The 12,420-nt window shown below is 42.2% G+C and overlaps 1 protein-coding gene across 1 annotated transcript in view; it reads right to left on the minus strand.

Annotated features, from left to right (window-relative positions):
- Window positions 1–12,420, minus strand: part of LOC311231801 (voltage-dependent T-type calcium channel subunit alpha-1I-like) — a gene marked incomplete at both ends in the record, with an annotated part of 367,238 nt that overhangs the window by 96,268 nt on the left and 258,550 nt on the right. The window contains 2 exon segments of the mRNA XM_084318426.1: window positions 5,137–5,505; window positions 8,753–8,874. Coding sequence (XP_084174552.1) covers window positions 5,137–5,505; window positions 8,753–8,874 — 491 coding nt within the window.

Below are 12,420 nucleotides of genomic sequence, written 5' to 3' on the forward strand. Positions count from 1 at the left end.
TACAAAAATATATATACTGTATGTTCAAAGCTGGCATGCTAACTAGTTTCTGCACAGACTGATTGCTGCTGTTGATTCCTCAAACAAGCCAGCAAAGAATATATATTATCAATATGGTAATCTCTATAGATCTGGAGTAACAGATAACTGTCGCACAGACAGATTCACCTCTGCATTGATTTATTTAAATAATGTGCCAACATTTCAGTCCCCAGACATTGGGACCTCTCAAGGTATCATGCTAGTGATTGTCCAGTCACTCACTTTATTGCTTGCTTCTTTAATTAGTAAGTAAGTCAGTCAGTCAGTCAGTCAGTCAGTCAGTCCTGCTGCTCCTATTAGCATTCTGCCCTTTTCTCTCTTTTCGGCTCCTATTCTCTCTCTCTCCCTCTCCCTCTCTCTCTCTCTCTCTCTCTCTCTCTCTCTCTCTCTCTCTCTAGTCTTTTCTTATCACCTTTCTCCCCCTCTCTCTCTTTCCTGCCCTCTGTTCAAGTCTTCATCTATCTTCCATTTTCATTAATTTTCTCGTTTGCCCTTCCCATTCCCTCATTGATTGTTTTAGTGTCCCCTTCTCCCCTCCTCTTTTTTCACCTCTCTCTTCTCTCTGTCCCCTTCTCCCCTCCTCTTTTTTCACCTCTCTCTTCTCTATGTCCCCTTCTCCCCTCCTCTTCTATCACCTCTCTCTCTCTCTCTCTCTCTCTCTCTCTCTCTCTCTCTCTCTCTCTCTCTCTCTCTCTCTCTCTCTCTCTCTCTCTCTCTCTCTCTCTCTCTCTCTCTCTCTCTCTCTCTCTCTGCATCTTTTCCTTCCACAGTAAATTGAATTCTGCTCAGGCAGGAGGTTTGCTTCTATAAATACATGTTCTGATCCGCAGGTGCTATAATTGTATGTGCACCGTGCGTGTGTGCGCGCACGCGCACGTGTGTGTGTGTGTGTGTGTGTGTGTGTGTGTGTGTGTGTGTGTGTGTGTGTGTGTGTGTGTGTGTGTGCTGAGACACATCTGTCTGGCATCAGATCTGCAAGCCATCAACACCAACTATAGGCTTCAACACCTTGTCCTCTAGCTGTACAGAACTACATGTACAGAAGCCACAGCTTTGACATCACAGTATAGCTAATTTATCTGACCTTCTCAGGACAAGAATGGAGAAAGGAATGGACAATGACAAGTTAGCAACACAGAAAATATGGACCAAGCATAATTTTCAACACGTTGCCATACTTTCAAAAATATTCTGTAGGGCTAGAGTCTAGCCGCTAGACCAGGGGCGGGCAATTAATTTTTACAAGGGGCCACATACGAAACCTGAACTGTGTTGGAGGGGCGAACCAATGATAACTTGAACTTAATTCTGCTCAATATTCATTATCTCCCATTGTAAAAAGTAGTAATTAATGTTTTGATTAGCTGCTACTGGTAATCAGAAGAATAAACATATAGAAATATAGAAGTAATAAACAGTAAAAACTAAAACAATCATTACATCAGTGTTCCATTTTACTTTCAACTTGTTAATCTTCACAAACACCGAAGATATGTTTTGCAGTTAAAAGACATGCAATTGATAAACTTCATACAAAAGCAATACATGTTTTAGATTTTCTTCAGTTCTTTTTACTTGTATGAGTAACTAGGAGGGATATAAGGACTGTGTATGTGTAACTATAGGAGGGATTATATTTTGATTAGCTGCTACTGGTATTCAGAAGATTCAATAAACATATAGAAATATAGAAGTAATACACAGTAAAAACAATCATTCCATCAGTGTTCCATTTTATTTCAACTTGTTAATCTTCACAACACTGAAGAGATGTTTGCAGTTAAAAGACATGCAATTGATCAATTGTATACAAAAAGCAATACATGCTTTAGATTTTCTTTAGTTCTTTTTACTTGTATGAGTAACTAGGAGGGATATGAGGACTGTGTGTATGTGTAACTGGGAGGGATATGAGGACTGTGTTGTATGTGTAACTAGGAGGGATATGAGGACTGTGTGTATAACTAGGAGGGATATGATGACTGTGTGTATGTGTAACTATATGAGGGATATGGGGCCTGTGTACAGTATGTGTAACTTTTATTTGTTCAGTGAGAGAAATCCAGTCTGGCTTGGGCTTGAACAAGTGCATTGAAATCTGTCTGCATATCTGAGGTGGATATGCGAAGGACATCTGAGAGGTGATCATCAGTGATAGAGGATCTGTATCTGGATTTGTTGAACTTCATCACTGAGAAGGTCTGTTCACATATGTAGGTAGATCCAAAGAGGACTAGAATCTTCTGAGCACGCTTCCTCATGTGTGGAAAGTTCTCCTCTTTGAGAGAAGAGTAGAATCCAGCAGTGAGACTGACCTGAAGTGCTCTGCCAGAAGTGTGTCAGACCGCAGGTCAATGAGTTCCATCTGAACACCACTGGGTGCATTATCCCCATTGCAGGTGAAGGAGAGAGGAAACCATTCCACTCGCATTTCATTAAAGTCTTGAAATCGCCTTGAAACTCACCAGGCAATGCTTCTACCTTGGATGAGTATCTGTGGAGGTGATCAGCTGATAGTGTGGCTTCCTTCAGTGTTGGCAAGTGGGTAATATTGTTTTCCTTCATTTGGCTTGAAAGAAGCTGCAACGTTCACATTTGAGTAGTGCAGTCACATCTACAGCAAAACAAAGGGCTGCCAGCCAGTCTGCATCTGAAAGCTGTGGGATGTCTTTCCTTTCATCACACAGAACTCCCGAATCTCCTCTCTCAGGTCCCAGACATTTTTCAGCACTTTTCCCAGGCTAAGCCACCTGACGGATGTGTGGTAGCTTATGTCACGGTGTTCAGTGTCAGTTTCCTCCAAAAGTGCAACAAACTGTCTGTGATTCAATGCTCTTGCCCTGATGAAGTTAACTACTTTAGTTACAACATCAACAACATGATAACATTTTTAACACTGACTTACACACACCTATATAATACTATATATATATAGGTATTATAGGTGTTGTGTAAGTCAGTGTTAAAAGGAATCATGTTGTTGATGTTGTAACTAAAGTAGTTGTATATATATATATATATATATATATATATATATATATATATATATATATATATATATATATATATATATATATATATATATATATATATATATATATATATATATATATATATATATAATACAATGCAAACATGTCAATTTATGCCGAGGGTTAATTTCTGTCACTTATCCTGCATTATCTTCAAAAGTCCAAAATGTTTCCCCCGTCAGGTTTGGACAACCATCTGTTGTCACACCAGCCAGCTTGTCCCATTTAAGTCCCAACTTGTTCAAACATGCATTTACCTCCCTGAACAAATCACTCCCAGTTGTTGTCCCTTTCATTGACTGCATGGCTGCCAGCTCCTCCGTGATTTTAAAGTCTGCAGTTATCCCACGCAAGAAGATGAGCAGCTGGGCAGGCAGTGTCACGTACATCGCAGCTCTCATCCAAAGCCAGGACAAATAGTCAAAGTTGACCGCTCTGTTCTTCAGCTGAAGCTCCAGATTTTGTGCGATGTCCTCAACCCTCCTTGTTACAGTGCGTCGGGAGAGTGGCACGTTCTCAAATGCGCCTTTTTTCTCCGGGCATATCAGTGCTGCAGAGTCTTTAATAAACTCTCCGTCAGAGAAACACTTACTTCTTCTTGCGATTTTGTGGGATATGACATAACTTGTCTTGACAGCTGCTTCTCTGGGTGCGCAAATGCTAGTGCATTTGTTTGGGTATTGTGTCACAAAGTAAATAAACTCCCATTGAAATGGTGACCGCTGTGTCATTTATGTTTAATGTAGACCTTTTCTTATTTGTATGACAGCTCAGACTCAACCTTGATGACTTGGACTCGGACTTGGGTAATGGGGACTCGACTCAGACTCTTCTTTGGTGACTCAGACTTGGACTCGGACTCGAACACTGGGGACTCGAGACTTGACTCGGACACGAGATTTAGTGACTCGACTACACACTGACTCGTTCTAACTAGGGGTGTAACCATGCGACCTCACAACGATTACATTCGATTACGATTCTTCAGGCAACGATTCAATGCATCATGAAATCTCTTCATTTGACCACGATTAGATTAGATTAGATTAGATTAGATTAGATTAGATTAGATTAGATTAGATTAGATTAGATTAGATTAGATTAGATTAGATTAGATTAGATTAGATTAGATTAGATTAGATTAGATTAGATTCATTTAATTTCAGTTAATTCCCCCAAAAAATTGAATACACAAATCTGGCTGGGGGAACTGATTCACTCAGCATGTAACAAAAACAAGGTTATATACATGCATACAAGTAAATAAAATTAAATAATTACAGTAGCAATAGTATACAAAGACAATTACAATACATAAGGGAGAGAGAAGGAAAGAGAAACAGGGAAAATAGAAAGGGAGAGTGAGAACCAGAGGGACAGAGAGAAGAAAAGGGGAGATGCACATAATGTCTACATTTAGAATGCCTTGTTGAATGCATCCAGTGAAATTAAGACATCAATGCATACTTTTATTGTCAAAAGTATGCATAATGTTGTGGTAATTCCATGACATATAGTTTCTTGGGGATGGGGTATCGGTATTGGTTGATATCGGTATCGGAAATTAAATTAATTTCGACAATATCGATATATCGGATATCTGTAAAAAAGCCAATATCGAACATCCCTATATAGCAGAGATCGTAATGGGAGAGAACAACATTGGATGGGGGGGGGGTTAAGGAGTGAGATTAAGCAGTTAGCTGGATGACTTTAAAAAATATCATAAAATATCCATCCGTAAACCATTCACAAATTTGATTGAACACAAGTTTGACTTGATTGCATGGAATCTCCACATCATTACGTGCCTTACAACGTTTGCTTTCCACAGCCATCTAACGGTTAATGCTGCTTGAACTACCCCACAGACCAGGTGAGCTCGCTAACATCCACCTACCTGAGCAGGAGAGTAGAGCCTCCGTCGATGGTGCCTGTTCCCCTCAGGTCCTCCTCCTCCTCCTCCTCCTCCTCCTCCTCCTCCTCCTCCTCCTCCTCCTCCTCCTCCTCCTCCTCTTCCACGTCCTCGCATCGGTGGCGACGCCCCACTTTGTCCACCGACCACCACCCCTGTTGGGATTCCACCTGCCCTGCCGCCAGCGCCGCCCCCAGGCCCGCCTCCACCACTGGCCCCGCCTCCACCACTGGCCCCGCTGGTGGCCCCGGCCACGGCCCCGATGCCACCCATCATGCAGCAGAGGCCTCCCTGGGCCAGCTCCAGCTCGATCTCCGCGTCCATCTCCGCGTCCTCCTGGGCCTCCTTGTTGGAGTCATCCAGGTGCTTCATCAGCACGGCCACCACCACGTTGATCAGCACGAACTGGGCCGTCAGCACGAACGACACAAAGTACATTGGAGAGATGAACTGGAGGCCCGCGTTGCAGCCGTAGTCGGCCCCGGGGTGTCCAGGTGGGCACTCCCTCAACGTGTCCTGTTTTGGACAGTTAGGGGGAGGGAGGGAGGAAGGGATGGAGGAAGGGAGGGAGGGAAGGTGGATGGAGACATAATGGGAAAGATGAGCGGGGGGGGAAAGGAGGGAGGGTTGAAAGAGGGGAGCATGAATCGGAGGTCAGTGAGAACGGAAGGGGGACAAGGTTGAGAGGTGGAGATAAGAGAGCAGAGGTGGAGGAGGATGAGGGTTTGATGGTTGAGGGGTGGAGGTGAGAGGGTGGAGGAGGATGAGGGTTTGATGGTTGAGGGGTGGAGGTGAGAGGTGGAGGAGGATGAGGGTTTGATGGTTGAGGGGTGAAGGTGAGAGGGTGGAGGAGGATGAGGGTTTGATGGTTGAGGGGTGGAGGTGAGAGGGTGGAGGAGGATGAGGGTTTGATGGTTGAGGGGTGGAGGTGAGAGGGTGGAGGAGGATGAGGGTTTGATGGTTGAGAGGTGGAGGTGAGAGGGTGGAGGAGGATGAGGGTTTGATGGTTGAGGGGTGGAGGTGAGAGGGTGGAGGAGGATGAGGTTTTGATGGTTGAGGGGTGGAGGTGAGAGGGTGGAGGAGGATGAGGGTTTGATGGTTGAGAGGTGGAGGTGAGAGGGTGGAGGAGGATGAGGGTTTGATGGTTGAGAGGTGGAGGTGAGAGGGTGGAGGAGGATGAGGGTTTGATGGTTGAGGGGTGGAGGTGAGAGGGTGGAGGAGGATGAGGGTTTGATGGTTGAGGGGTGGAGGTGAGAGGGTGGAGGAGGATGAGGGTTTGATGGTTGAGGGGTGGAGATGAGAGGGTGGAGGAGGATGAGGGTTTGATGGTTGAGAGGTGGAGGTGAGAGGGTGGAGGAGGATGAGGGTTTGATGGTTGAGAGGTGGAGGTGAGAGGGTGGAGGAGGATGAGGGTTTGATGGTTGAGAGGTGGAGGTGAGAGGGTGGAGGAGGATGAGGTTTTGATGGTTGAGGGGTGGAGGTGAGAGGGTGGAGGAGGATGAGGGTTTGATGGTTGAGGGGTGGAGGTGAGAGGGTAGAGGAGGATGAGGGTTTGATGGTTGAGAGGTGGAGGAGGATGAGGGTTTGATGGTTGAGGGGTGGAGGAGGATGAGGGTTTGATGGTTGAGGGGTGGAGGTGAGAGGGTGGAGGAGGATGAGGGTTTGATGGTTGAGGGGTGGAGGTGAGAGGGTAGAGGAGGATGAGGGTTTGATGGTTGAGAGGTGGAGGAGGATGAGGGTTTGATGGTTGAGGGGTGGAGGTGAGAGGGTGGAGGAGGATGAGGGTTTGATGGATGAGGGGTGGAGGTGAGAGGGCAGCAGTGGGGGGAGGGGACAGAGAAAGGGGATAGAGAGAGATATGGGAACAGAGGGAAAGAAAATAACAACATGAGCCAGTGATGATAAAGTAAAACAAAGATTATTTAACAGGAATAATCAACCTGTATTTATACTTGAAACGACAATTGAGGTCACCCTCATTTTCAATGTTGTCGAGACTTTACAGACATATACTATCTATATAGTATAAAATCAACATAGGCATAAAATCAGCACACAGATTGACAGAATAAAAAAAACAATGCATAAATTGCAGACATAACAATAGGTATAAAAGACAATAAAAGTAGTGCAATGTAAATGTGCAGACTTAATAATGGCATAAAATAAGTACAAAAGTACAATGACGCTCGAGGGCATGTGAACCCCGTCGGCACAGTCAGTCCCCCCAAAACATGGGTTAATGCATATAGAAGGAGCCGGTGGGGAAGATAAAGCAGAGAGGAAACAAATGGGAGAGAGGAGGGTGGAGAGAGAAGGGAGTGGGGAGGGAGTGGGAACAAGGGACAATCAGAGGAAACAGGTTTTTAGAGATGGGGAATAATCAGAATGATTACAGTACGGCTCAGTTGATTTTCAAAGTGGTCAAAAGAAGAGGTCGCTGAGTTTCCTTCTTTTTCTTTTCACGTCACCTCTGCCACCTCTGTCGTGGACACATGGAAACTGCCTGCTAAATAATTAATTCAAGTTTGAACATTATTTAAATCTCACAGGGGCCTCATTTGCATTGACAGAGAAGAGCAACATGAGATCTCTTAAAAAAAAAACGTTGTTGTCAATGGTCCTCGGTGCAACGTGCTGGCTGCTGCTCTGCTCTTATAAAACACATCCAATCACTTTGTGGACAAGTCAGCATTGATTAACAATCACCGGGATAGGATCTACAATGATGCTACACAATTTTTTAATATTGCGGTATGATTGGACGGTGTGATCTGACTGAATTAGCAGGGAATCATGTTGAATAGTGATTTTTCATGGTTGTAGATGTCAAATGTATTTTGATTTTGATTTAACCAGACTATAAGCCATGCCTCGGTTAAAGTGTCAGCTGATTGAAATGCACACTTTAATGTACATGTCAGTTTTGAGCCGTCCTGACTCCTAGAGTAGCAGAGCTCATCAACCTCATCCATCTGCCATTTGCAATTCACAATGTTGATACCAGGAGTGTAAAAAGTACCCAGAAATTATACTTGAGTGAAAGTATAGGTACCGTCTCAAAATCTTACTCAAGTAAAAGTCAGAGTATCTGGCTAAAAACACACTTGAGTAAAAGTTTCTACTTTTGAATGTACTTAAGTACTAACATTTTTTTTTTATTCCGGGGCAATGAAATGTTCCGTTCCGTCCTCTTCATCACTCGTACTATCGTTTGTGGACATCTTCTGTAGATTGTCACTCTGACCGTCTATTCTTCTGATAGCAGGTGTTTAATCAAAGATCCCCGCTTTCTAGTCTTGCACAAGGACCAATCAGCATGGGTATGGGCGGGTTCATTTTCCATTGATGGGGATTTGATTGGCTGTTTTTAAATAAACTGCGGCCGCAGGATTATTAACATTAATGTTAGTTCAGCCAGAGAAACAAATATACTAAATACAATTGTTGGACCTGCAAGATTTGTACTACTTTGTACTTTGTAGGTCTGCATTTTAAATGTAAGGAGTAAAAAGTATGTTTTTTTTTCTCTGAAATGTAATTGAGTAAAAGTACAAATGCCCAAAAACAGTACTTAAATATTACAACAAGGTACAATTACTCAAGTGCTTTACACTCCTGGGTATAATTTAGATGCGTTTGGAACTCTAGATCCCGTGTGCACCGTCTGAATGTGAGATGTGAACTGAGACACCGACGCCGGGGGACTGGGTTGTTTATTTAGTTCCTCTGTTTATTGCGTCTCTCTCCCTGAGACCTTTACCTTCATGATGCCGTTCCAGTTGTCGCCGGTGGAGACCTGGAAGAGAGTCAGGAAGGCCATGCCGAAGTTCTCAAAGGTGGCGTGGCGGCTCATGCCCTCACACGGGTAGTCTGCGTTACACACTGGAGGGGGGAGGGAGAGAGAGAGAGAGAGAGAGAGAGAGAGAGAGAGAGAGAGAGAGAGAGAGAGAGAGAGAGAGAGAGAGAGAGAGAGAGAGAGAGAGAGAGAGAGAGAGAGAGAGAGAGAGAGAGAGAGAGAGAGAGAGAGAGAGAGAGAGAGAGAGAGAGAGAGAGAGAGAAAGAAAGAAAGAAAGAAAGAAAGAAAGAAAGAAAGAAAGAAAGAAAGAAAGAAAGAAAGAAAGAAAGAAAGAAAGAAAGAAAGAAAGAAAGAAAGAAAGAAAGAAAGAAAGAAAGAAAGAAAGAAAGAAAGAAAGAAAGAAAGAAAGAAAGAAAGAAAGAAAGAAAGAAAGAAAGAAAGAAAGAAAGATAGAGAGTGGTACAGTGGTAATGTTACGCATGACACAAAATATAGACAAGTTATTTGAATGGAAGTACATGACATTGTTCTCACAGCTCAAGGATGCCTTCGATGAGAAACCCTGTCAAAGGCGTTCTGCAAAAGGCTTAACTGGGCCACATTATAGTAACAGCAGGAAGTGCAAAAGCTCCCCTTAATGCATATATTATCCTGTATTAGCTTAAGCCTACTGTGCAGCACTACATTGCTTTATACTACTGCATTATTATTATATTATTATTATACCAGGGGTTCCCAATTAATTTTCTGCCGGTCCACTTTCAACAGAATTAATCAGCAAACGCTTTATCATGTAAGATGTGTGCAACGAGATATAGGCCTATACATTATAATTTCGGCTAATTATAATTTCGAGAGCACTGATAATGTTTGGCCAGCTAATTATCCATTGGATTTTATGTGGGGGGTATAATGAGAACAGGTAGACATACTATATAACACTCACTCATGCACACAAATTGATGTGAATCAAGTCTTCATTTATTATTATTATTATTATTGTCATCTGGAGTCGCAAATCACTGTCACGCTACGGAGCGTGCACGCACGCGCGTGTGTGTGTGTGTGTGTGTGTGTGTGTGTGTGTGTGTGTGTGTGTGTGTGTGTGTGTGTGTGTGTGTGTGTGTGTGTGTGTGTGTGTGTGTGTGTGTGTGTGTGTGTGTGTGTGTGTGTGTGTGTGTGTGTGTGTGTGTGTGTGCAGGATTCAGTATACAGCTGCTGCATCGTTAATGAACTAAGTTATAGAATTATATGGAATTCGTTAATCTATTCTTAGTCTCAGTGTTTCCCTTATAAGCATTGCGCTGCGCCGTTGCTGAATTAGGACCGCTGCTGCTATGAAACTAGACTATTATAAAATAATAATAATGATAATAATTTAAATACAAATATTATATTTTTTTTTTTATCATTTCATTTGGGCTGTGGGGGGGGGGTGCTTAATGTAAAACACTGACCTGAGGAACAGGCTGCAGGGAGACCCTCTGGCTGCTTGTATGTGTCTCAGCATCATTGGTCCCTACCAGTGAACTCCCCACCAAAGAGCCCACAGCCCAGGAACATGATGCCACTGAGACTTCTTAGGTGTAAAGTGCTGTTGTAGTGTTATGATTTGTGTATGTTAGACAGTTAGTATGTTAGTATTTATATTATCTATTATCTATCATCTATATCTATGTTCAATACAAATAGTGTACAAGTGTTGAGGCATGTCATTAATCTTGACATTTACTTTGATTACAACTACACTGCAAACAAAAATGTATCTTATCAAGTGAACATATCTTGTATTTGGTACAATAAGTCTATATTGAGTAGAATTATCTTGAATTATCTTATCCCACTGGCAGATCATTTAGCTTCTTTTCTGATTTTGGTCAATTTAATCTTGTTTTAAGAAAACAAGATTAACATTTTCTTAAAACAAGATTGAATTGACCAAAATCAAGAAAGAAATAAGCAAAATTATCTGTCAATTTGATTGATTGAAAACTTTATTAACAGATTGCAGAATGGGTACAATACAATAAGGCTCAATACACACAATTGTTAAGGGGATGCAGACCAGAGAAAGACTTTCGTCTTGTTTACACCAGGGTCCCCCATTTTCAATTCATAATGAATTGTAAGTAGGGTGCAACTAGCACCGTGCAATCCATTCTTTGTGGATCTAGCCCTATGCAACGACCACTGCAAACGTTGAGTGAATCGTCAAGTAACGTTAACGTCATTGCTATTAGCTCCTCTAGTCTACCGGTCACAAGGTATAGTCAAAATCCATACCGTAGCACAAATTCATACCGTTTATACCGTATACCGTTTATACCGTCCACCCCTATCGTCATGCAACACGCTTAATGGCAAGGCGGTAGTCAAAACTGTGCAGGCCTGCGTTTTCGAGGCGAGCCGAAAGTAATCTCAAACAAGCCTAATATCAAGCTCAAGTGCGAGTTTTCGAAAGTTCAGCTGATATAATAATAATAATAATAATAATAATAATAATAATAATAATAATAATAATAATAATAATAATAATAATAATAATAATAATAATAATAATAATAATAATAATAATAATAATAATAATAATAATAATAATAATAACTGTATTTGTATTTATATGATATGATGTTGTGGTGAGGTGGAGGCACTGGTTGAGGTGTTTCATAATAAAAGTCCTCTGCGCTACGAATTTCATAAAAAAAGCGGCCGCTATTGTCATAGGAGAAATGTACATAGTATTTTTTTAAACATTTAATTTTTTTTTTTTAATTATTACTAGAACTTTGCCGGGGCGAAATTAAAATGCCTCACAGGCCTGATGTGGCCCGTGGGCCACCTATTGCGAACCCCTGCTTCATACAATAGGTAATTTAGGCAAAGAAATCTGTGAAATAGGGATTACAGATTTGCTGATCATTTCCTTAACATGGCTAGCTGTGCTATAGGAAAAGTGATATTGTCTGACAAGCAAATTCCTTGTGGTAATCACGGAGGTATCTAATATTTCTTTTAGCTTCTCCTGGTTTTTACCACTATGTAAACAACGCTTTTCAGGCAGCACACCGTTTATATTGCAGCCATCATACCTGGGAGGGTGTTGTACAGGGTGTTGTACAGGGTGTTGTAAACCTCCCAGGTGGAATTGCTAATGCGATTACATGTGTTTGTGATACAAAGGTTGTGTGTCTCTCAAATGTCTATATTTGCCCGAAGATTCTTTGAAACTTCTGGCAGTGTTGTCCTGCCCATCAATCCCTCTGTAACACAGGACCTATAGCAGCTTATAATAATAATAATAATATCTTAAATGTATATAGAGCCTTTCAGGAGACCCAATGCGCTTAACAGGAGCGGGCAGCTAAGGGAGGGGAAGAGGGAACAACGTAACAACAAAATAATAATCAGAAGGAAAGGAAGAAAGAAAACGAAAGAAAAAGGGGAAATCAGGCAGTAAGTAATTTACAAATTTGGTGAAGAGGTGGGTTTTGAGTTGGGATTCGAAGGAGTGCAGGGATGTAGCAGCACTACGGATGTCTGGAGGGAGGGAGTTCCAGAGGGGGGGGTGCGGCCACTGAGGAGGCTCTTCACAAGCATTCACTGCAGTGCTAGAAACATTCAGTCAGAAATAG

This window comes from Notolepis coatsorum (assembly GCF_963971535.1).
Source record: "Notolepis coatsorum genome assembly, chromosome: 7".
In the NCBI taxonomy this organism is placed as follows: domain Eukaryota; kingdom Metazoa; phylum Chordata; class Actinopteri; order Aulopiformes; family Paralepididae; genus Notolepis; species Notolepis coatsorum.